The sequence below is a fragment of the Papaver somniferum genome, chromosome 1 (genome assembly GCF_003573695.1).
Source record: "Papaver somniferum cultivar HN1 chromosome 1, ASM357369v1, whole genome shotgun sequence".
NCBI lineage: Eukaryota > Viridiplantae > Streptophyta > Magnoliopsida > Ranunculales > Papaveraceae > Papaver > Papaver somniferum.
The window spans coordinates 85,698,739-85,725,376 of NC_039358.1; the positions used below are offsets into that span (position 1 = coordinate 85,698,739).

The 26,638-nt window shown below is 35.3% G+C and overlaps 2 protein-coding genes and 1 pseudogene across 2 annotated transcripts; all 3 read right to left on the bottom strand.

Moving 5' to 3' along the window:
- Positions 1-1,780, bottom strand: LOC113330918. The gene is made up of 3 exons (XM_026577713.1): positions 1,335-1,780; positions 881-1,219; positions 1-712 (listed from the first exon to the last, which is right to left on the bottom strand). Exons 1-3 carry the CDS (start codon positions 1,611-1,613, stop codon positions 212-214), a joined length of 1,119 nt encoding a protein of 372 aa, XP_026433498.1. The 5' UTR covers positions 1,614-1,780; the 3' UTR covers positions 1-211.
- A 1,382-nt stretch (positions 1,781-3,162) lies between these two features.
- On the bottom strand, positions 3,163-5,694 carry LOC113346923 (cysteine-rich receptor-like protein kinase 10). Its single transcript, XM_026590479.1, has 8 exons — positions 5,557-5,694; positions 5,228-5,438; positions 4,663-4,788; positions 4,422-4,543; positions 4,095-4,305; positions 3,747-3,984; positions 3,502-3,649; positions 3,163-3,414 (listed from the first exon to the last, which is right to left on the bottom strand). Exons 2-8 carry the CDS (start codon positions 5,295-5,297, stop codon positions 3,163-3,165), a joined length of 1,167 nt encoding a protein of 388 aa, XP_026446264.1. The 5' UTR covers positions 5,298-5,438; positions 5,557-5,694.
- Positions 5,695-6,059: 365 nt separating this feature from the next.
- Positions 6,060-9,590, bottom strand: LOC113346932 (annotated as a pseudogene).
- Between the last annotated feature and the right edge of the window lie 17,048 nt (positions 9,591-26,638).

Below are 26,638 nucleotides of genomic sequence, written 5' to 3' on the forward strand. Positions count from 1 at the left end.
GAAAAAGAAATGAGGGTTTTCTTTAACAACGATGAACAAAATATGTGTCTGATAGCTAAACTCTTGATTTTGAATTGAATTCTAGTTTCTAACTTGATTTAGAACATGAAACAAAAAGGTATAATTTCTCAAATTCACATCTATGTACACAGAGTAGTGTTTTTTTTTTTTTATCTCTTTGTTTTTTCAATACTACTACTGTATCAATGTATCATGCCATGGCACTGTCACTATTTTCTTTAAGATCAGACGGAGGTAAAAAACAATCCATAGATAGTCCCCAAATATTAAAATCAACTTCATCAATCAACCAAGTTTCTTCCATCTTTCTCTTATGACTTGCGGCTCCAGCTCCGTATCTAAACAATGTCACAATCGTTCTCCCACCGTGGGCAATGTTTATGCCGTCAATGTATCTGTAGTCTTCGATTAATGATTCCATACTGGTCTCCCAAAATACACTATCATCTCCTTTTCCTGCGTTCATTCTTAGTAAATGCGAATCTTCAAACTGAATCAGTAAACCTGTTCTTTGGCTGAAGTAGCCCCATAAAGTGTGATGGATGATTTCGAAACTGTCACTGCTTCGCGCTTTTAAGGTTACCGGGTTAGCTTCTAGCTTTAGTATGAAACAATCTTCATTGTTTATGATTTTTTCTCCAATGCACACTGCTTCTGAAAATAAGTTTGCTGTAGATCTTGGGTCCAATCCCTGACAAATCACAAGAAATGTCATATGGCGGAAAATGGAGCATTTGTGGCGTGTGTGTCATGATTTTTCAATCATCAAGGTCAAAAGGGGAAAAAATGTGGGCGTTATAACATACTTGATCAAAAATTGGAAAATGATTACGGTACAAGCCATTACAAAGCTATTTACCTGTAGAAACCGGCGCAGGGGTCTTGGAGGACCCCTGGAAGCGTGTGATTGTTGGGTTGCAAATTGTCTCCAAGCTACCTTACCATTACTACCAGCACTCAATTTCGAACCAGACACAACAAGTTCTAAATACCAAAGATCAGGATTCTTTTGCCATAACACAAACCCACCGATCTCGCCGTTCCCCCTTGCCTTTACGCTTTCATCTCCCATATGAAATTCCGAAGCGCACATTTTAACTTGCCCTATTGCATACATACTGTTCACCCCATTCAATGCCTGTTGTCCTCCCGTTGCCGCTATGTATTGCTGTATTATATATTTGGCCGTCGAGACTTGCTATTTCAACATTGAAACGGAGAGAGAAAATCATCATTCATTGATTAAACATTTTTCATTACAACAAGAGAAGGAAAAAAAAATGGACATGGGAGTTATTTGGTTAGATTCTTACGATGGAACAGTCACGAATGGGACGGTTTACGGCCTGAGTACCACATTGAATCTGAAGAGGAATGAGAGGTGAGCCTACAACATTGAGGAGGAGTTGTAATTCGGAATGCCGGCCAGCAGCAGAAGCAGTTTTGTTATTTGATTTCATCAACAAACGCATATTTTGCCATCGGAGAGCCGCATTACTCCCCATTCTTGTAAACATTTCTTCAGGAATAGGAACCTCAAGAACTGTATCAAGGCCATCTTCTTGATCAAAATTAGGACACAATTTCCTCATTGATCAAAAGAGTTTTTTTCGGAGTTTTTCCTTTTTCCTTTCCAGTTTATTGGAGAAGAAAAAGTATGAATGGAATCTCAAAGTTAGTTGTATTAATTTTCTTCCTAGTTAATTGGAAATTCCATTTCTAATTCTTAACCACATTCTCATGTGGATACAACTGTCATTTTTTGGAGTTTGATTTTTATTTTTCTTGATGTGCAACGTAGTAAGTTCATTAAATGGGTTGAATTTTGACAATGAATTCTCTACCACTGAGCTAGACAACTATTGATACAACATTGGTTTCTTTGTGCGCCACGTGTGATCCAATTTGCTATTGAGATGTATCAGAACAAATGACTGGTTTCGATTATTGCTGCTAAATGAAATTGATTTGGCCGTGATGTAGTATGGATGGAATAAACAACAGACATGATTTTCAAATTGGTTTATTTCCTCTTGACCGGGTCAACAAACATTTTGTTTTTTAGATTGCCCGCAATTGTCTCTCTTCTTCAAATGGTTCAAGTGAATTTAGACAAGGGCCAAATTGTCCGCCTATTATAAGTTCTGAAATGTACCAATTTTGTAGTGCGCTTTAAGAAATGTTTATGTCGCATCAAAATTTAGAGTGAAGAATGAAATGTCAAGTTTTATGGGCAAAGCTGCAAGTCTCAAAATATTTCACAATTTATAGACATCCCATTCTTCTAATTATTTTTTTTCTTTCTTTGAAATGGGTCTGGCAAAGTTGCACATGAGTTCACCCTTCACAATAAAAACATAGTATCTCAAGAATTTGGTACTCCCTCCGTTCTTTTTTAATAGGCCAGTTTCTATAAATAAAAATTTCAAAAAATAGGCCAGTTTCCTAATTGGGAAAGTCAAATGTTATTTTAATTTTTTGGGACAACTTTTCTCTTAACTTCTTTTGATGACAAGTGTCATGTGGACCACTTCACTTTACTTCTTTTGCTAACAAGTGTCATGGGGACCATTTCACTTCACTTCTTTTATTGACAAGTGTCATGAGGACCACTTTCAATGATTAGTTCTCTTAATTTCCTTAAATTTCGCTAAAAACAAAACTGGCCTATTAAAAAAGAACAGAGGGAATACAATATTACTCCTAGAATTAGCTTGCAAATTTCCAGAATGTAGTTTAAAACCTAGAATTAGCTTACAAGTTTAGCAGAAACTAAAAGGAAAACTAAATTTCAGTAGATTGAACATCATTGTAAAGGTCTTACTATGAGAATCTAATCTCCTATGCTATAATTCAGTTACTGCTAACCAGAAAAAATAGAAACTGCCAAGTGCCAACATTAAGAGGGAAACTAAATTTCAGCAAATTGAATATCATTGTAAAGGTCTTACTATGAGAATCTGATATCCAATGCTATAATAAACAAGTACAAAAATTCAGTTATTGCTAACCAAAGAAAAAAAATTCACATACTAACCAAAGAATTTAGATACTGCCAAGTGCCAACAAACTCAGAAAAGGAAAAATGACAAGAACAAAATTATGTACCCAGGGGTCGTCCTCATCTAAGATAAAGCTCACTTATTGAAGTGTCATTGATGATGCTGCCGATTCATCAGGTAACTTGTCTTTTGAGATAGGTAAATAGAGACTGACAGAGTAGCTATTGAGCATTAAGAGGACTGTTGGCATTGTGGGTCTATCTGCAACATTTTCTTGAACACATAATAACCCAATGTGGATGCATCTCATCGCTTCATCTCTAGAACTTGTATCCTTGATAGTTGAATCTAACAATTCTATAGCAGATCCATTCTTCCAATGTCTCCATGCCTGTATAAAATTTTCATCTGATAGATTATTCATCGCGTCATTAAAAATGCAGAAGATTAAACACAGACAAAAATTATGGAAACTTACATGGCTTAGAAGATCCTGAGAAACATTTGATTCATAAGAAGAGTTCTTTTGTCCACTAAGAATCTCTAAAACTAAAACAATAAAACTACATACGTCAGTTTTCACCGAAAATTGTCCACGCATTGCATACTCTGGAGCCATGTATCCACTGCAGAACAGAACACGAAAAGAGATAAGAAAAACTCAACTTATTTTGAAGCATTTGAGAGCAGTTAACTGTTCAATTATTTGAAATTTTCACTTACTAAGTTCCAACTACTTTACTTGTATTAGCTTGCGTTTGGTCAAGCACAAAAAGCCTAGCCATGCCGAAATCTGGAATTTTAGGATTCATGTCTATATCTAATAATATATTGCTAGCTTTGAGATCTCGATGAATAATTTTAAGTCGAGATTCCTCATGAAGATAGAGGAGGCCTCTAGCTATCCCTCCTATTATCTTGTATCGTCTTTCCCAATCCAGAAGTGTACACTTATTCGGATCTACACATTCATCCAACAAAAATAACGAAACTTATGAGCCCCAATTTTTATCTAAAAAAAGTCTTACACATAACAAATTATTATGTTCAAATACTATAAACAGAGCAAACCGAAAAGGACTTGGTCAAGGCTTGCATTTGGCATAAATTCATAGATGAGTAATTTTTCTTCACCATCTATACAGAAGCCTAGAAGCCTGACAAGATTTCTGTGCTGAAGTTGAGCTACTAAAGTAACTTCATTCTTGAACTCTTGTTCACCTTGGACTGAATTTTTTGATAGCCTCTTTACAGCTATTTCTTGTCCGTCAGAAAGTGTACCCTGAGAAGATTAAATAAAAGTTCTGAGCATTATGAAAACCTTGAAACCATGACCCATTAGATATTGTAATCGAAAGTTTATATTTTACATGTTTTTTATCTGTTTTCTTTTTGTACCTTATAAACAGACCCAAATCCACCTTGTCCAAGTTTATTAGCTTCAGAGAAGTTGTCTGTTGTAGCACTTATTGTACTGAAGCTGAATTGCAATTCTGTAGTAGGCATCTCATCACCAACATCTTCATGAGAAAAAAACCCACAAGACTTGTTAATCAAATAACTAACACTTTCTAACTTGGAAAAACCATATGAAGCAGCATATGACCCTAGTCCCTAGTTTGAAGTAGTAGCTACTTACTGTGAGACTTCTGTGTCTTTGTTCTCTTTCTTCTAAAACAGAAAAACCAATAGGCGATGGTGGAAAGTACTGCGATAACAGAAGGAATGACTATACCAACAGCTAGTAGGGATGAATTTCTCTTTGCTGTAGAAATTCAAACAGCAAGATTAGGAACAGAATAAAACCACAACAATCCTAATAAGTAGAAAAAATTATTAAGAGAACCCAAAATCTTGATTTTGTCACCGGAACTCCAAATTCTTATAACACATATAACTGATATGATGATTTCCTTGTGTAAACAAAGACACATGCAGTACTGGCCATGCCAAAATCTGCAACTTTAGGATTCATGTCTACATCTAATAATATATTGCTAGCTTTGAGATCTCGATGAATAATTCTGAGTCCGAGACTCCTCATGAAGATAGAGGAGCCCTTTAGCTATCCCTCCTATTATCTTGTATCGTCTTTCCCAATCCAGGAGTGTACACTTATTCGGATCTACACATTCATCCAACCAAAATATTACTAAAAAACTATGTTCAAGTAACTATAAACAGATAGAGAGTAGAAGGCACACCGAAAAGAACTTGGTCAAGGCTTGAATTCGGCATGAATTCATAGATGAGTAGTTTTTCTTCACCATCCATACAAAAGCCTAGAAGCCTGACAAGATTTCTGTGCTGAAGTTTAGCTACTAAGGTAACTTCATTCTTGAACTCTTGTTCACCTTGACCTGAATTTTTTGACAGCCTCTTTACGGCTATTTGTTGTCCGTCAGAAAGTGTACCCTGAGAACATTAAATAAATGTTCTTAGCAATATGAAAACCTTAAAACAATCACCTATTAGATATTGCAATCGAAAGTTTCATTTGACATGTAGTATTTTTTTTTCTGTTATTTTGTACCTCATAAACAGACCCAAATCCACCTTCTCCAAGTTTATTAGCTTCAGAGAAGTTGTCTGTTGCAGCACTTATTTTTTTTCTTTTGATCGGTAAAAAGAATTATATTGCCACTAGAAAAAAAGTACACAGCAAATTAGAGAGACCAAGCTCCCCCACCCCCACAAACAATGAACAACTTACAAAGTAAGCCCCAAACAAACTAGACAAACAAACCTACGAAAAACTACTCAAGCCACGGACAAGAGTCCCCAACAGAAAAAAAAATGTTCAAAGAAAATGTTCTCCCAATTAACAACAACATCTTCAGGATGAATGGTTTCGAAATCAGATTTAGAAGAAGCCCAATAGAAAGTTTGAATTTTTATATCAGAAATAAGAGAAGACCACTGCCGAGCTTTGCCGTTAAATGTCCTATTATTCCTTTCGAGCCAAATATTCCATATTATGCTAGTAGGCAGCCTCTTTTATATCTCCTTACCCAGAACCGATAAACCACTAGAATTCTAACTAGAAATGATACCCAAGACTGAAGAAGGAGCCTCATCTAGTTTTCTTGCGCAATTCCTGAAATAGTACCAAATGCTGATAGCAAACTCACAGTGGATAAACAGATGGTCGTTGCTCTCAGGATGAGTTCCGCAGAAGATGCACCGGTTAGAAATAGGCGAGCCATTAGTGGAGATAATGGCGGAGCCCCTTTTTTGTAAGTTCACTAGAGTAGGCAGTCTATCTAGGACTGCCTGCCAAAGGAAAAAGGCGTGTTTTAATGGCCAATTTATTGACCAGATCTTTTTTCTTGGAAAGGACTCACTAACCGCCGTCAAACCAACCTCCTTAGCATATGCTGACTGAACTGAGTAGACTCCATTCTTATTACCTACCCAAATCATTTCATCATCCTCATCCGGAGATACCTGAATAGTGTCCAGTATCGGCAAAATCGTTAGCAGCTGCTGAATTTCACAATCATATAATCTCCTTCGACTATTCAGGCCAAGATTCCAATTAGTGCCGGCTTCATCAGAACTCAAAGCATCCATAATGGAGATATGCTTAGTAGTCGAAATGTTATACAATGTCGGACATAAAGAAGCCAAAATCCCTTCACTGCACCATTTATCCTCCCAAAGCCTAACAGTGTCTCCTCTACCAATCTTAAATTGGATAGAGCCAAAGAAGGTGTCAGCAACTGAATTGATATGCCTCCAAATGCTCACCCCATATGGATCCTTGCAATCCTTAGTTCTCCAAACAGTGCGATTATCCCCATATTTCTCTCTAACGATTTTGGCCCAAAGAGCATTCTTCTCTTTACCCAATCGCCACCACCACTTCATAAGCAAAGCCTTATTAAACGGTTTTAATCTTCTAATGCCTAACCCACCCCTGGAGATAGGTTTAGAAATAGATTTATAGCCCACCCAGTGATGTTTCTTCCTCCCAGAAGCATCGTCCCAAAGAAAGTTACAAATAGTTTTCTCAATTTACATAATAACACTTTGAGGAGCAAGAAATAATGAGAATTGATAGACTGGTAAACTAAGAAGAACACTTTTGATTAGAGTAAGTTTACCTCCCTTAGACAAGAGACCACGTTTCCAAGTGGGAAATCTTGCTTTGCAAGCTTCGATAACCTTATCCCATATGCCCCTGACCCTACACATAGCCCCTAGGGGAAGACCTAAATAAGAGGAAGGAAAGGAACCACTCGTACATCCCATGATATCAGTTAGCTCCTCCATATTGGGAACCTCTCCCACTGGAAAGATATTAGTCTTCGCGAAGTTCGTGCGAAGACCCGTAGCCATTTCGTATGTCAATAACAAATATTTAAGATATCTAATTTGGGTTATATCTGCATCTAAGAACACCAAAGTGTCATCTGCAAATTGCAAATGACTAACTTTGATGCCATTAGAAGTAACTGGAAACCCCCCCCCCCCCCCCCCCCCCCCCCTCCCCCCCCCCCCCCCCCAACCAACTTTTCAAGGTAGCTTTTCTCAAACATAAATGAAAGAATTTCAGAAACCAATAAAAAGAGGAAAGGCGAAACGGGATCTCCCTGCCGAATCCCCTTCTCACTAACAAACTTACCACAAACTGTGCCATTGACAAGAATCGAGAAGGGGACTCTACTCACACAACCTTGAATCCAAGTTCTCCACAAGCTCCCAAACCCCATAACAATAAGCACCTCGTCGATACAGCTCCACCTGACATTGTCGAAGGCCTTCTCTAAATCGATCTTGCAGATAACTCCAGGGTTCATAGATTTCAATCTAGAATCTAGACACTCATTGGCCACCAAAATACTATCCAAAATTTGCTTTCCTTTTACAAATGCAGTCTGATTTGGAGAAGTTAACTTAGGAAGGAGAGGCTTTAGTCTTTCAGCCAAGACTTTAGATATAGCTTTATAGATGCAGCCAGTAAGACTGATAGGGCGCAGGTCCTTTACCTCCTCCACAATCTCCTTTTTTGGAATGAGAGAAATAAATGTCGCTTTGAGCCTCCAGTCCAGAAATCCATTTCTTTCAAAATGTTTAACCACCCTCATGACATCTAGTGTGCTGAAGTTGAATTGGAATTCTGTACTTGGCATTTCATCATCGACATCTTCATGAGAGAAAAACAACAAGACACAAGAATCAAATAACTAAGACTTTATTACTTGGAAAACCATATTAAGCAGCATATGACCCTAGGAGACATGTTTGAGGTAGTAGCTACTTACAGTCAAACTTCTGTGTCTTTGTTCTCTTTCTTCGAAAACAGAAAAACCAAAATGCTACGGTGCAAAGTACTGCAATAACAGAAGGAATGACAATACCAACAGCTAGTATGGATGAATTTCTCTTTGCTGTAGAAATATGAACAGTAAGATTAAAATAAAATAGATAAAAAACACAAACAACAATCCTAAGTTGCAAAAATCAGTAAGAGAACTAAATCAGTAAGCAACAATCCTAACCTAAATTCTTGATTTTGTTATGGGAGCTCAAAATTCTTATAACACATGCTGATTTGGTTGTGTATACAAGGACACAGGGACTTATAGAGAGTAGTAGTTGGAGTACTTCAAATTGAACTCTTCCAGATCGATTATTATTCACTAAAATGAAACCGATCGAATACAGTTTTGTTGGGTGAAATCATCATAATAAAGGAGTAGTACTTACAATTTGGTGTAGTTGTACTCGTATTCGTTGATGATGGCGGCAGTAATATCGGAGAGGGAGAAGGAGACCGTGAAGGTGGCGACGGAGGAACCGTAGATTCAGCAAAAGGATTTATTTAGTATCTTAAATTACAGCTAGGTCTAATAACCCTTGCACCTTCTCTCCCATCACAGCATTTGGGTAATTCAGTGATAGCTGCAACGAGACATCGATTGCAATCTCTCGAAGATATATCAACAGTACATTGTACTAACCCATATACTTTCACGAAACTAGTAACATTCATATTCCCACTACCAAAATTTGAAGAACCATTTAAAATAGCTTTACTTACTAAACTATTCATTAAATCACCTAAAGTTGGATTAAACTTATCCGGATTGGTAACTTTGTTAGGACTCCATAGATAAAATATTGGACTATCTAGCATTAAATTGAAGTAATATTGATCTGAATACCTTAACATACATTCTACATAATAAATAATTGCTTGTTTAGATTTGGGACATCTCTTTTCTGTAATGATCTCTTTAGCTGCTGTTTCAGCACAACTTTGACAATCTTGTGATGCTGCAATGTCACCTCTACACTGTAAAGAACCGTAAACCGTATCCGGATTCCTTCCGGCCGTGGCGTTGTAGTATCCATTTCTTGAAGGGTTGGCTGATGAGATAGACGGTAGATGAATGTTGAGGTTTTTTTGAAATGTACTGTTAGCAGTATAATTACTTCCTAAACAGGAATGGTAAGTATACTCTGGTTGCGCAGTTATGTGTTGTATGATCATTAAGTTTGAGAGAGAAAACAAGGAGATTAAGAAGATAAGTAGATTAGAACAACCCATGTTTTTTTGTTTTTCTGATGATCTTATTGTTTTACTTTCTGATTTTGTAATGAACTCAGTCAACCACAATCATCAAGGGTGGGGTTGGTTTCGCATTTAGAGTCTAAAGATTAGCTAGAGAAGTCCATTCCATTTTACCAAATTTGAGTATTATGTGGTTGTCAGTGAAAGTCAGATGTATGCGGAGAACAAGTGTGGGTCAAACTGGTCAAACTAATGCAAGGGGTCAAAGTCTCACACTCCCTTAGTTGGTTTGACAAAATAATCACATCTATAATTAGAGTTTATACATAAAGTGGTATGTTTTCGTCGGACTTAACTGTTTTGAGAAAAAAACAGTTTGAATTTGTCTTAAATACCCCTCAAAAGTTGTTGAGGTGACGTGGAATTTGTCTTAAATACCCCTCTAAAGTTGTTGTGGTGACATTGATAAAGCGGTGGTGGTAGCAGCGGCTATACCCAAGAGAGGAAGCAGTGAACCCTTCTAGAGAATGTGAAGTAACGATCTTGAATGTGGGTTGAAGCTCCGGTGCTATTTAAGGATCCTGAACTATTTCATCACCAGCAACAACAATAAGCAACAATACCACCACCACCTGCAAGCAATACCACCAGCAACAATACTGAAAGTTCATACTAATAGTTCCGTCAAAACCATCGAAGTCACTCTTAACCACAAAATATGTTCTTAATCCGTATTCCCTTTCACTGATAAAACATTATGCAACACCCTTTAATTACTGATGCAAATAACTGAACTTGAAGAATAATTTTCAAATTACGGTTTCAAAAACCAATTGGAAGAATTCACAATTGCGTTAGCATAAAACCGTATGAAAATTGAACAAATTAAATGAAGGAAAAAATCTGGATAAATTTAAAAAAAATCCAAATCTAGAAACTAGGGTTTCTGAAACAAACAATTGGAAAATCACAAACATAAAAATGTTACATCTTAATGTTTATAGGCGTCTTCATTTTGAATAACTTCAGTAACTCATCGTGATAAAGAAGAATCAAAAGAATGATCGCTGAAACTCACCCTTTTTCCATAGTTGCAGAGAAAAAGAACTCACCGATAAAATGGAGGTATTAAATGAGATCCAGTTTAGTTTTTGGCTTTACTAGGTTTTTCTTAGGGACAATTAGGTAATTCAACAATCTGACGTAACTCTGAGGTTAACACAAAAGTGACTATTTCGTAAATAGTTTGTAATAGCATGACTAATTTTTGAGACTTTTTTTTTCGTAAATACCCAAATTTCATTCATGATAATATAGAGGTTATATGTGAAATCACAACGTTACCAAGTACGCCACAATCTTTTCGATATCAACCTATAAGTCTGATACCTGGTGTGATCGTGTATGGCAAAAAAGTCGAGACAATACAACAACAAAATAATCACTTGATAATAGTTATGGTACAAGACCGATAAACTGTAGGATCAATATCAAGTGCTTAGGATTAACGTACAAGTGCCATTACTTAAATTATAACTTAAACAAATTATGATGCGGAAAGTAAAGTAAAGGGAACATTATTTAAATACCCCTCAAAATTCGCCCCTTAAAATATACCCTTATTGAATTTTTAAAAACACCTCTACCTTCTGAAAAATGGAAGCAACTAGCACAAGTTGCTTCCATAAGTGGATACAACTTTATACAAGTTGCTTCCAAAAAGTGGAAGCAACTTTCTCAAGTTGACTCCAAAAAACTTATTTTTTACCCCTCGGGGGTATTTGTACAAGATCAACAAAAATGGAGGGTACTTATAACATTCCCACTAAAGTAAAAGCACACAACAATATATCGTTAACAAGGAAACTGCAAATGCAGAAAAACCCTAAGACCTAGTCAACTTTTGCATACTCTCAGAATTAAGCCGCTATACAAAGACCTTACCAACTTCGTATAGTTGAGACCAAGTAAACTACCCTTAGTTACCTAGTTTCCTCAGTATCCCTGCGCCTACAACTAATCTGTCCAATGCATGTGAATCCTAAGATAGAGTCCACTATCATAAATTGCTTCGGTCTCTCTGAACACTTTAAGCACTCAACCCTTTCGATCGTCTTCCAAACAGTAAAAGACTAATCTGTTTGGTAACCACTCTTCCATCTCAGGAAATTAATTAGTGATATTATAGTTGAGCTTAACAGAGGATTTTCTATTTAAAATTAATTAAACTCCTTTTTCGGGTTTAGATCTTCCAAGATCAGGATTAAACAAGTTAACCAGATCAAGTCAAACAGAACTACCACATTCAATAACTAAAGAGTACCACCAAATGATAGCTTTTCGATCTAAATACGACTAGTGTTAGAGCATTGCTCGGTCGAACTCGCATGCGTTGCTATCTCAAGCATGTTTGTCAATATTAGTGATCAAAACTACATGTCTTGATTTCTAGTATACTTTTGACTAAGTCTCGGTCTAGGATAGTTAGGAATAGTTGAGCTCCAGACTCCATGGCGATTATCTTGCAAAGACGAAGAACTACTCAAGGAACCAGTGGAACTTCATCCGACCAAAAGGTATGTGGAGACTTGAACTCATCTTGTCACTCAAAAGTCTATCTACTCTATCTCCTACTCTTGAGATAAAAGTCGTATAAGTATGATAGTTTTCATACATACACATTTGCTATTTCGAGCCGAGTTTACTCGCCTATCTTTTTCTCGAAATATGTGTTAGTAAGCTGTTGATTTAACCATCTTCATCTTTACCTGTGACGAAAGTCATGATGACGTTTCAATCTTGAAAATAGCTTTGATGACGATAGTCGATTCTTTATGTCTAACGACTGTTATAACATTATAGAAAAATGTTTCAATGATTGAAATGTATAGTTGAGAATATGTAACCACCTATGGATGTAAGCATATAGTGTGTTCGCACATTAGTGTATAAATCCATGTGCCGGAAACCAAGTGCGTGCATATGTGTGCATGCGGTATTGGTGAAAGAGACAGGTTGGGTGCGCGTACTGGTAGAAATTCACGTCCGTGAAATTCTGCTGAGTTTGAAGTTTACGAACTCAAAAACCAGTCACCTTAGGTACGCCGTACGCGTACTGGCGGAACTTTTTCACCCGAAAAAGTATGCTGAGTTTGGAAACTAAAACCAACTCAAAATCCGGTAGCTAAGGTACGTATACCTGTACGCGTACTCAAGCTAGTTATTTCTCAAATCGGTAGTTCATGGACTTAAAACAATAATTTATAAGGAATGCAATCTTTGCAAACCATGGGTATATTGTTCATGAATTGATTCAAATGAATCAAACCGATTTTGTTTCAATTGTGTCTATGTATAAAGACCTAAGAAATTGAACAACTCTTGAACTAGTTCTTATGAGTCATTTGAACTAGTTATGATAAAGATGAATACGGTTAATACGAAAGCACTCATATGGCTAACCATTGGTCAACCATTTGTGAACCATCCAATGTACACGTTTAGGTACGATTACTAAAACCTAAATGAATACAATTCATTTGTGTATGACAAGCTAAGTTTCGATCTAACGGTTGAAAGATATTAGCTTGGATAAATCAGGTTTTTCATCTAACAGTGATTATTGAATGCTTTGTTACCAAGGTAACCTAGATTGCAAACCCTGATTTGAAAACTATATAAGGAGACGTCTAGCAACTGTGCAAAACTATTCCCCACACCTCCTGTGTGATACTAGTTGGTTTGCTAGAGTCGATTTTCCTTTAATCGTAGGTTTCTTCTCGAGACCCTGTCGACTAACGACTTAAAGAATTCATTGGGATTGTGAAGCCAGACGAAACTACTTCTCTTGTAGTTGAGCGATCTGATCTTGCCATTTTCTATCGTACGAGTTAAATTGAATAATTGACTTGAGATTATATCTCCGATAGAGCAAGATAAAAAGAAATCACAAATATCTTCGTCTCATCGTTTGTGATTCCACAATATCTAGTTTCGCTACCATACGATTTAGATTATTGTGAGGTGATTGATAATACTAGGTTGTTCTTCGAGAATATAAGTCTGGTTTATCAATTAGTTCTTATTCACCTTGATTTTTATCAAAAGACAGAACAAAAATTTTAGGTTTATCTGTGGGAGACATACTTATCTATCCTTGTAGAGTTTTCTGTGTGATACAGATTTGTTTACTAAAGTCTTCGACTTTGGTCGTAGCAACTCTTGGTTGTGGGTGAGATCAGCTAAGGGAATCAAGTGCGTAGTATTCTGCTGGGATCAGAGACGTAAGGAGCGCAACTGTACCTTGAATTAGTGTGAGATTGACTAGGGTTCAACTACAGTCCAAACCGAAGTTAGTTTGTAGTAGGCTAGTGTCTGTAGCGGATTAATACAGTGTGGTGTTCAATCTGGACTAGGTCCCGGGGTTTTTCTATATTTGCGGTTTCCTAGTTAACAAAATTTCTGGTGTCTGTGTTATTTCTATTCCGCATGATATTTTGTTATATAATTGAAATATCACAGGTTGTGCATTTGTATCGATCAATTGTGAAATCCAACCTTTGGTTGTTGATTGGATATTGATTGATCCTTGGATATTCTTTGGTACCGTCCAAGTTTATTATCCTTGTATTTGATAAAGACTCACATATTTCTATTTGCTTGAGTAAAATCAAATCAAGAGAGAGATATTAACTCCTCGATATATTTTTCTCTAGATTGAGTCTGACTGTCTAGTTGATTCTCTAGAAAGTATATTGGAGTTAGTCCATACAGATTGTTAATCGAAATATTGGGTGTGGTTGTTAGACCCCCGCTTTTTCAACTAGTCATAATAAGTTTGTCGAAAGATAAACTATATCTAGTCGAATGCCATCCAATCAAGTTTGTGTAAGAAGCAAATCATGAACGTACAAAACTAATAAGAAAAATCTTATTGTCTTCAATCTTCAATAATCTTCTGTATCTGCAGAATAACAAACTTGATTCCTGACTTATGATCGATCACGCGCAGATCAAAGTATGTTAACTTTGGATGATTACAAGTTAATGTTAGGCTCTTGATATAGTTTGAGTGACCTTATGTCAAAAGAGAAGGCTCTCAAGAATAATCAAACTAGGTGCAAATCAAGAGATAACCATCGTTAGTTAATCAAATAAATAATCAAAAACTAAAATAACAATGAAATTCTAGTTTCTCACTAATAGTATTAGTAGACGCTTATTGATCCCAAACAAGTCTTTAAACTAGCAGACGTAGGAGATTTCGCCTAATTAAGTTACTCTCCTCTCCAAGTTAGTATTTCGAGAATACTATTGGTCGGCTACACGAGGAACAACAAAGATAAAGTTTTCCCGAGTTGGGATAAGTTTGTAACAAGAACAAACTTCAGTATTTATAGACTAGGGTAGTTTGGACACCAAGTAATTTCCATAACCGAAGATATTCCTAAGATATGCATTAAATCACCTAAATTAGGTTTTATAAATTCCAACCAATATCCAGCTGTAAAACCAAAATCTCCATGGATAACTTAATTTTTGCTAGCACTAAACTAATATATATTTCCAGAGATATGTTTTGATTCCTGGTAAAACAAAACATATTAATTTCAAAAATCTCAAAAAATATTCTCTACTATTTCGGTTTGGGATCTCTCCTTGAGTATTAAGAAATATCTTTGAACAATTAAGAAATAAGATTTCAGCACATGTTCAAATTAGACATCTTGAATTTTCCTATTTTGCAAACCTAATTTCCAAATCATGGAAACCCTAAAGTGTACGTGACTTAGAGAAATCGGTTTTGCCTTGGGACCGTTTCTACCATGATACTTAAAGCAAGTTAGGATTGGTTCTACCTTGACTCCCAATATAGGTAGGGTCAGTTCTACCTTGACTCCCAATGTAAGCAAGGATCGGTTTTACCTTGGTTACTTATATAGGTTAGGATCGGTCCAACCTTAAGATCTTCAATGAAAATCGGACCATCAATCCTTTTGATTTCCTTTCGACTATGAAACAAGTTCATACGTCTACTTCCTTAAGCTCATGTAATTAAACATAGTTTTCTAGGTATAAAATCAAACTTATGTTCACTATACAATCTAGTAACGTGTTACAAAGATTATGTCGATGTCGAAATTACGAAGTCCAAAAGATAAGCATCATACTTCAAAAATCAATATACAAATATAAAACACTTATCACTATTGATATATATTGTTCCTTGACACTTATATCACAATATGATGATCAAGTCTAATATACTAGAGTTTCATACGTATAACTTTGCATGTTATGTTTTCAATCAGAAACGACTTGAAAGCTAACGTTATAGAAATGGAAACAAGTCAAGTCATGTATTACTAACCTCAAGTGGAAGGATGATGTTATCGTTGATGTCGATACGTCTTCGCAATCTTCAGGTCTTCAGAGTAATACTTGTATGTCTCAACATTTCTATACTTCCTAGTCTAACCTAACGAAGTTGACTATAGTAATCTAATCAAGCGACTTATGAGTTTTGATAGTAAAATATGACAAAAAACCTTGACATACCAACACTTGGTGGATTCAACCGAGCAATGCTCTAACAACCGAATCTGGTAGAGCAGAAATAACATAAGTTCTGAATTTATCTCTTATGATGTTCGAAATATTTCCAAATGATAAAATCAATTGTACAGGAAATTTTCAATTGATCCACGAATTAACTCTCAAACAATAAATTGTTTCGAACTAATATTGTTAAGGACCTTTGAACATCTATGCTAGAATCATCTTTTGAGAATTTTAACAAGACAAGCTTGACTCGAAATTTCTTCTTGATGAATCTACTAAAAGTCATATATGACATAGTCTCAACCATGATTTTCCATTTAGATTTTCGAACCATCGAGTAGCAGTTATGATCTAAAGTTATTGACTCACTGGCCAAAAAAATAAATAAAAAAAGCTGAAAAAACACCAAGGTATATCTCTTCATTTGTTATTATTCATAAATTATTGGATTTTACGGTATATATCTCCCAAAAAATTTGTAAGTAATATACTAGCACTAACTATATTTTATATTCTAATTTTAACTAACATTAACTTAACTAATCCAATTCATTAACACATAATTAAGAAAGGACACTATAACTTTTATATAATATATATCAATAACGGGTTATGAGATTCATTTTAAACTAGTGAAAACTACTATAACCCCCCTACTATGTGGGTTCAACATATAGAAACCCCACTAAATGGATCCTTCATTGTCAACTCCATACTATAAGAAAATGATATTACTAGGCCCAAAATATCAAATTTTCTTCAGATCTGGCCCATAATTAATTATTACGAATTTTAATAATGGCAAGACTATCATTTACTATATATACAAGAGGAATCTCAGTAGATATTTTCATTTATCTATTCTTTTTCTCTCTCTTCTCCTTTGATTTTCTCTTTCAGCTCCGGCGGAAAAACCCTAGAAAACTTCTTCATCGTCTCCAAATTTCACCGATCTTCATTTTTTCATCGATTTCATCTCCCTAATCTCATATTTCGAAATTATTCATCGATTTCTCATCATTTTAAGCTCAGATTCATTCAGATTCGTTCATTATGTAATCCAAAACCCATAAAAATTCAGTGAAAATGTCTGTGAAATGAACTCATAATGCGATTTCAGCTATTCTTTGAGGCGATACAAACCTAAAACATCTAGTTCAAGTATTTAGATATAAAATCTGTTGGTAATATCACAAGATCGGCTTTGATTACTTGTTTCTGACTTGGATTCGACTCATTATGCTGTGTCAGAAACTCAATTGAATGAGAAATTGTTCAATGGTGAGGGATTTTTGGTTCAATTGATTGATTACATGTATCATACTATTCATAATCGGAAGTAAGTTTCTATGAATTTCGATCTAATTTTAGGTTTAATTTCAATTTTCTGGTATTACGAATCTTTGAAATAATTCTCAATTCAGAATCTTCAGATTATTAGTAGGTTTAATACGATATTGTTGTTGCTTAAACTAGAAATTATACCGTGTTATTGTATTCATAGATAGTATTCATTTATATCTATGAATACTATATTGAATGCTTGGTGAACTATTAAGCAAGTTCCTGAGAAAACATGGAATGATATATTGAATGCCTGCCTTTGCTTATTGTTTTCAAGCAATAAAACAACGAAGAACTGGAGCTGTTACTACTGACTATTTTCGTGGGATATATATGAAGGGGATTGCTGCAATGATAGTGTGTTTGAACGATTTTATGATTGAATTTTGTGTTGGATGTGGAATTGTTGCAGGATACAGAGAGGCTCTGAAATTACTGGAAAAGATGTTTCCCCATTACAGAGACAGTACAAATCATTTGTTCCAGAAAAAGGTCTGAATGAGCCCTTCTTCACTATTTCAAGTTCATAAGATTCTTGTTGAGTCTCTGTGCAAGTGTTGGTGCTGCAATTGTTTTTCCATGAGTTCTGGTATCCGTTCGATGAAGAATTGGTGGAGTTTCAAGACATAAACCAGCTGGAAATGGGTGGTTCTATTGTAACTTGATTTTGTTCTTCTTATCAAAGCCACCAGTAAGCAAAGGCAGTGGTATGTGTGTGTCTTTATGATGGATTTGAGAGATAATTGAGGTCGCGAAGATTTCAGGCAGAGAAAAGAAGAAAGTGTTCGAGTATGGTGGATGTTACATGGATTTGAATTGGGGTTGTATTTATGGCTTAAACATGGTTGAGTGTTTGGATGTTGAATCTAGCTGTGAAGGTCAGTGAACCAGGTGGGTGTTTGTCATGGATTCTGGAGGTTCTGGGATGAATGTTATCCGAGTAAACAGAATGGGAAGAAGTCAAGTGGTGTTGTTAACCGAGAAAGCAATGGAGACACCAACAATTTGCATTGGTCTTGTGCTGTTATATCCCTACCTTAATGGCTGTGTAGGAGGGTTCATTACGCAATGGATAATGGATGTTATCGATAACCACAAGAAGAGAATATATGGGCCAGATTGGTCAATTTTGGAAGGAGTTTACTGCCAAGAAGTCATCTAAGAAGAGGACTAAAGTCCGTGGGTTTGTAACAATGAATGGCTAAGATTTGCAGGCATTTTAGAGTTGTGCTGAATAAGGAAACTTAGGATTATATCTGATTCGCAATTCCACGTGCAGAGATATATAAAAGGAGGCGCAGAAAATGCAAAAGAACTACATTTTTATCACCATTTTGACGTCTGCAAGTGTTTGACAGAGACCCTGAAAGAGTTCCCCTGCACTTGTTCTACACAGCAACAACTTGTTTGCTTTAATCTCAACTTTTCTTTCTTTTGAACATCTTTAAGTCATATATCTTATTTCTGAGAACAAATTTGAAGTTAACTCGTTGAATGATAGTAGTTATATTAATATCATACATGCAAAGAAGTTTATAACTTGTAGTCGTTGAATGATTCAGATATGGCATAACACATTGCAGCGAACAATTCTGAATTAATATTAGGTAACAATGTTAGCATCTTTCATTTGTTTTACTAGTGTATGATTAGTTAATGGCAGTATGCTATTGTAACTTTTTAAATCCACTACAGATACAATGGCGTGCGCTTGATGAGATTAATGCTAGAGTTTATAACGGATGTGTGCGTGATTCTAACTTGGAAAGCTAATATTGATCTGTTTTTTATATCAATTGTTGAGTATGTTAACTTGGAAAGCTAAAAATATGTGTATCTACTAATTACACATTCTAAATAGATGTGTAACTTTTAGGTACACCAGCTAAATGGACGTGTAGCTTCTAGTTACACATGTTAATTGGGTGTGTAACTAATGATTACACATACAATTTGTATGTGTAACTTCTAGTTACACATGCATAAATTAGATTCATGTTATATAAATGAACTGACAATGTTGTGCGCTTACAATTGTGCAACTATATCAATTTTTTGGGAGTTTGGCAACGATGAATCAGATAACCAGCTGGCTTCTGTAAAGATTCAGACCAGGCATGCTCTTCATACTAACCTGGATGGAAAATTTTAGCAATGCAAGGATCCTGCTTTGACTCATATGAAGAACATCACTATATGGTCATCTTTGTCCAAAGGTATGTATGTCTCAGTATAAAGTGTATGTTATGATTGAATGATTGGTTACAAACCTTTGATGAATCACCATTGTCCTACTGAAAAACAATTATCAGTAGGACTAACAGATATATGCATGAAATTGAGAATGTTTTTTTGTCTAATTATGATATTGAATAGATGTTTGTGGTGTTTGTTTTTTCAGTTAATTTCTTTCAGTGGGATGAATGTTTTTGTGTATGTTTTCTTTACAGGCAGAACAACATTTTCTGAAGCATAACGATGCTGGTTCGTGGATACAAGATTCGGCTTTGATGTTATCCACCCTTGGTACGTGGTGAGTATAGCTCTTTCTGCTACCTAGCTTATCCAGATAACTTAGCTCATATTTATCGTCTAATTTGTTTGATTCTTCGTTTTGGTTTGTTGGAATATCGTGGCTACATGTCCAACCTTAGATAACAGATATATGTCGTCTTAAGATGAGTTTTTCACATTGTCATTCATGGAATCATGTTTGGAACCTTAGATTTTAATGATAGAAATTTCTCAATTTGAGCTAATATGTTCGTTTTAAGTCATATGCATGTGTAACTCCCAATTATACATGTCATATGCATGTGTAACCCCTAGTTACACTAGTAGAATGCATGTGTAACTCCTAATTACACTAATGAGATGCATGGTAACTTCTAATTACACATGTTAAAATGAACAAACCTCGCAACAAAAAATTACACATGTTAGGTATACAAGATTTATGGATGTGTAACTGCTAAGTACACATGCCATATGCATCTTAATCTTTTCTAGCATGTCCGTTTTCCATACTAATTCAGATGATTTTACACGTCTTGGTTGGACTTTTTTATGACAGATTATTGATTCAATCATAACGCTACTTGGAGTTGATTTCGCCTGTTAGAGGGGAACCTACTGAGCGCCAGGTAACGTCATCTTTTCCAGGCGTGATAACTCATCATATTGTTATCGTACGGTTCTAGATTTCATAAGTAATGAAATAGTATAAGATGTCTGCACACTTCTAGATTTCACAGTTTTGATTTAGTTTTTGTGATATACGCATGTGTAACTTCTCCTTACACAACTCAGTTGCATGTGTAACTTCTCCTTACACGTTCTATATGCATGTGTAACTTTCCCTTACACCAGACATATGCATGTGTAACTAGAAGTTACACAAATTAGATGCTTGTGTAGCTCCTTACGCATGCTAAAATAAAAATAACACCTCCTCCTTACATTAGGCTTCAGAGATAAGTTATCATGTGCCTTTTATGTGATTTTTGTTCTATAATTTTGCCTTGCAATTATTCTATAATTTTGTTTCTTTATTTTTTTTTCCATCCAACCTAATTCCATGGATGTTTATTCTTGTTTGCAGATGTGCAAATATATTGGAATCGAGAAAGACAAAAAAGGAAGGAAACATTTCTATTATAGGATATAGTGGATTATTTCTAGGATTTCGCTTTCCATATCTCGTGTTTTAACTCGTTTATTGTGTTCAAACAACCAATTACTATAATTGTAGTAATTGATGAACGGACAAATTATTGTAAATGAAAATTAAAGTAATACATGTATTTTATGATGAATAACTTGTAGATAACCTTACATATATCATGTGTAATAAAAAGTTACACATGCATATGGATGTGTAACTTGTAGATACACATGCCATACGCATGTGTAACTTCTGCATACACATGTATAACTACAGAATACACATCTACAAGTGTAACTTTGCATTACACATTTTATATGAATGTGTAACTTCTGGATACACATGTCATATGCATGTGTAACTTATGTGTACACATCCATATGTTGGTGGTCGTCGGCAGTGGTGGCGGGAGGTGTTTGACGGCAGTGGCGGTTATCAGTGGCGGCGGGCGGCGGCGACGGTTGTCGGCGGTGGTGGTCGGATGTGGCTGGCGGTGGTGGTCGGAGGTGGTTTGACTGGCGGTGGTGGTTGGAGGTGGTTTGACGATGGTGGTCGGAGGTGGCTAGCGGTGGTGGTCGGAGGTGGTTGGTGGCGGTGGTGGTCGGAGGTGGTTGGCGGTGGCTGTGGTGGTCGGAGGTGGTTGGAACATCATCACATAATATTTTAATAATTGTGGGTCTAAATTTAAATTTTATTTAATTATGGGTTTGACAAGATGCATAAGGATATCAAGGTCTTGTAATATTTCGGGGCCTAAATTTAAACTTCTTTTAATTAATGGCCTCATATTATGGGTTATCCATGGATGGATCCTTAATATAATTTAACTTTACGTGGTCTTAAACAAATATTCCCACAAATACGAGCATTGGGGATTGAGCAGAAGATAGGTGGACGTGGATTTGATGCCATTGACGTCCAATGCATCACTTTTACATCTGTGGGACGGGATGGATTGGCGGATATCGGATACCTCTGTTTGGTCTTAAACAAATAGCCCTACAAAATACGAGCAGTAGGGGTAGTCGGCGGAGTTTGGATTTGCGCGGGTCCAGTCCATGCGGTGGATTAGACATCCTAGGTGAGTTGATGAGCTCACTGGATACAACCCCGTTTGGGATTGTTTTTTTTAACCAAAAGCACTTTGTAACAAATTTTTACCAAAAATTGTGTTTGGTAAATTTTTTCAAAGTGCTTTTGGAGAGAAGCACTTTCATTTTAGGTCTGCTTTTAAAAGCTACTCAGCACTAGCTTTTGAAAGCTGGAAAAGCAGAAGCTGTGGACCCACATAATTCAATTTAATTGATTCTCTATTTTAATCTTGTTAATTTATTATAAAGACAAGTTTTACCCTCAAATATTGTACATTTAACATTATATTTCTAAATTTTATTTTATTTCTCCTTTCTTTTCATTTTTTGTTTAATATAATAAATACAATAATAATTAAAAATTATTATTTGAAATAATAAATTTTTTTTAATAAATATTAAAATAATGATATTTTATAAGCAAACCATAATCAAAATTTTTTTATTAAAAAAATAAAATAAAATAAATATTACTTATATTTTATTAAATATGTTAAAATTAGAAATATAATTTATTATAATAAAATTGTATTTACAACTAGTTTTTGAAATATGTCTATTTTCGTCATTAACTACATCACCAGCACTTTTAAATACCAATTTACCAAACAGAATTTACAGTTTGTTAATTGCAGAGTGTGTTTAAATTATAGTTTACCAAACATCATGCCGATTTATTTCCACAGCACATCACAACACAACAGAAAAGCGCTTTTCTGTAATTCACAGCAATACCGAACTAATAGATGGATTGGCGGATACTTGGTATATATCTATGCTATTCTATTTAATATCATTTTTTATTTTCAATCCTAGACTTTTTTACTAAGCATACTTGTAGCCATAGTCAAATTACGGAAGATAATAAGTTCATGCATACATACTATATTTGTTAATTCTTCGACCCAACTGTCAAAAATAAGCTGTTGACAGGATCAAGTGAATAATAATTTATAGAAAATTCAAACCGACCTAATCAAACAAGAACGAATCAATTTTTTTTTTACTTGTTTTGGTTAATTAATCCATGAAATAACATCACATCTTGGAGTCAAATTTTGATGATTTAACAAGTCATTAATTCGAAATTATAAAAATATTAGTATACATAAACACCAACAAATAATAACAACTATTATTCTTAAAATGAAAATAATGACTTGATACTAAACGAAGTTGAAATTACAAAATAAAAAACATGTTAAAAGAAAACCAAAATATGCAAGAGAAAGAAGATGGAGAAGAGGTAATAACGGTTGCGCCATAATCAGACATGGACAGTAGACCATCATATGTGTTAGAGCACTGCTCGATCGAACTCGCAAGTGTTGTTATCTCAAGCTTGTTTGTCAATGTTAGTGATCAAAACTATAAGTCTTGATTTCTATTCTACTTAAAATGTCTCGGACTAGGATAAATTATGTAGTTGAGCATTAGACTTCACGACGTTCATCATTGAAGACGAAGAACTACTAAGGCGATCTTGTGAAAGTTCATCAACAAAGAGGTATGTGGAGACTGAAACTCATCTATCACTTGGAAAGTCTATTTCTACTCTATCTCCTATATTGAGACATAAGTCTTGTTACGATATAGTTTTCTGTTACACACATTTGAGATTTCGAGCTGAGTTTAACTCGCTTACATATTTATCGAAATATGTGTTGGCAAGCTTTTGCTTCGACCAAGTTCATCTTGATCATGTGAAAATCGTCGAGTAACATCTTATATGGTTTGTGTGATACAATCATTTGGTGTAGACTTGGAATGTTTCGTTATGATTATTTCAATAACTTGAAAATTGCTTTGATGCTAATAGTGTGTGAAAACGGCTATTGTCATCCTGTAAGAAAGTTTCAATGATTGAAATAAGAGTTTTTAACACTTAATCATTATTGGATTATGACATGGTGTATACTCTTGCACATATGTAATCCATGTCTGGGAACCATAGTATGCATACCCGTATGCGTACCTGTTGGTTTAAGAAATCCGGGAACCTAAGTATGCGTACTTGTATGCGTACTGGTGTAAGGTTCGTGTGCGATTTTTTCTGCTGGGATTGGTGGTATGCGTACCAGTTCGCGCACTGGCGAAACCCAATTTCATTCCAGGTATTTCAAGTATGTGTACCTGTTCGCGTACTTGAAGGTTAAAGTTCTAAAATCGGTTTAGTACATGAACTAATACATTTATATAATAAGGAACGAATTCTTTGCAAACCGTGGCTATAATGTTCATGAATTGATCCGAGAGAATCAAACCGATTTTTGCTTCAATTGTATTCTTGTATACTTCTATGAGAATATCGCAATTGAACAACTCTTTAAGTAGTTTCATTCGAGTCATTTGAACTAGTTATGGTTAAGATGAATAAGGTTGATATGAGAGTGTTCATATGGCTAACCTTGGTTAACTATTGATGAGCCAACATGGTGTACACGTTTAGGTACGGCTACATAAACCTAAATGAAGGTACATTCCATTTGTGTGTAACAAGCTAAGTTCGATCTAACGGTTGAAAGATATTAGCTTGAATCTAATCAGGTTTTCATCTAACAATGAATATTGAATGCTTTGTTACCAAGGTAACTTAGATTGCAAACCCTGATTTGAAAACTATATAAAGGACAACTCTAGCAACTGGAAAAACTAATCCCCACACCTCCTGTGTGATACTAGTTGTATAAGCTAGAGTTGATTCTCCTTTAACCTTAAACCCTGTAGGTTAACGACTTAAAGACTTCATTGGGATTGTGAAGCCAGACCCAACTATTTTCTTTAACATTGGCTCGAGATTTATTCTCCGATAGGTAAGATAAAAATTAATCACAAACATCTTGGTCTCATCGTTTGTTATTCCACAATATCTTGTTTCGCTACCATACGATTAAGATTATTGTGAGGTGACTGATATTTCTAGACTGTTCTTCGGAAGTATAAGTCCGGTATATCAAATGGTTCTTGTTCACCTTGATTTATCAAAAGACTGAACAAAAACTCGTAGGTATTTCTGTGGGAGACAGATTTATCTATTCCTATAGACTTTTCTGTGTGAGACAGATTTGTTTATCAAGTCTTCGACTTTGGGTCGTAACAACTCTTGGTTGTCGATGAGATCAGCTAAGGGAATCAAGTGCGTAGTATCCTACTGGGGTCAGAGACCTAAGGAGCACAACTGTACCTTGAATAAGTGTGAGATTGATGATGGTTCAACTACAGTCCAGTCCGAAGTTCATTGGTAGTAGGCCAGTTTCTGTAGCGGCTTAATACAGTGTGATATTCAAATCTGGACTAGGTTCCGGGGTTTTTCTGCATTTGCGGTTTCCTCGTTAACAAAACTTTTAGTATCTGTTTCATTTATTTTCTGCACTATATTTTGTTATATAATTGAAATATCACAGGTTGTGTGTTGAATTGATCAATTGGGAAATCCAACCTTTGGTTGTTGATTGAAATTGATTGATCCTTGAACATTGGTCTTTGGTACCGTTTAAGTTACTTCTATTATATTCAATCGGGCTCGCAAATTCCTATTTGCTGATTGCAGATTGAATTGAGAGATAGAGATACAAAACTCTTTGATATACTTTTCTCTAGATTGAGTCTAACTATCTAGTTAATTCTCTTGAAAGTATATTGGAGTTTGTCTATTTAGATTGCCAAACGAAATATTGGGTGTGGTTGCTAGACCCCCGCTTTTTTAATATGCAATTGATTTTGGGCTTGAGATTCCACGAGCCTGCATGCATATATGAATATGCAGATACATGGGTGTCAATTGGATTTTAGAAGTGTCACCTGTGTCCAATCCATCAAAATAGCGGATTTAAAAATTTTATCTGAGTCTAGTGTACCCGTATGCGAATTGATTTCCACCCGCCAAATTATAGATCCGGTCGGGTGAAAACCACAAATTTAGTTAGTTGCTCAACCCAAACGAACATCCCAAAAGTACGTTTTTATTTTGGTTTTCGACTATATTAAAACTTTACCAATTTGAAATGGTTTTATCAATACTTCATCATATATAAAGGAAAACCCTTGATACTAACATAAAGGTTCCATATAAATCTCCATGTTTCCCAACAATTTATGTAACCATGTGGAATATTTATTACTTTTTGGTTTTAAGTTTATGATAACTTCCGCATTCGAGAAGATATTACTATTGGTTTTTTCTTTTGGGTTAAGGTGGAGAGATATGATCATTCGCTTAGAAAACATATCTATATTTACGATAAAATATCTCAAAATCATTGAGATCAAGTTCGGAGAATATTCACACTTGTGCAATCCTCTAAGAGTTTTAATCCATTTATATTGCAAATTATTGTATATATAGAAATATTATTCCCAATTCTCATTTTCTTTCTTCCTATTCAGGGTTTAACTATGGGGACCAAAATGACAAAAGTTTGATCGTTTATAGAAA

What these genes read in the sequence shown, in the direction of transcription:
- LOC113330918 (XM_026577713.1), bottom strand. Translation starts at nt 1,613, where the DNA reads ATGAGGAAATTGTGTCCTAATTTTGATCAAGAAGATGGCCTTGATACA. An exon ending in CCATTCGTGACTGTTCCATC is followed by an intron (nt 1,220 to 1,334) that starts GTAAGAATCTAA and finishes ATGTTGAAATAG; the next exon opens with CAAGTCTCGACGGCCAAATA. An exon ending in CCCTGCGCCGGTTTCTACAG is followed by an intron (nt 713 to 880) that starts GTAAATAGCTTT and finishes GTGATTTGTCAG; the next exon opens with GGATTGGACCCAAGATCTAC.
- LOC113346923 (XM_026590479.1), bottom strand. Translation starts at nt 5,297, where the DNA reads ATGGATGGTGAAGAAAAACTACTCATCTATGAATTCATGCCGAATTCA. An exon ending in GATTTGGGTCTGTTTATAAG is followed by an intron (nt 4,306 to 4,421) that starts GTACAAAAAGAA and finishes TAATCTTCTCAG; the next exon opens with GGTACACTTTCTGACGGACA. An exon ending in CCTTGACCAAGTCCTTTTCG is followed by an intron (nt 3,985 to 4,094) that starts GTTTGCTCTGTT and finishes ATGAATGTGTAG; the next exon opens with ATCCGAATAAGTGTACACTT.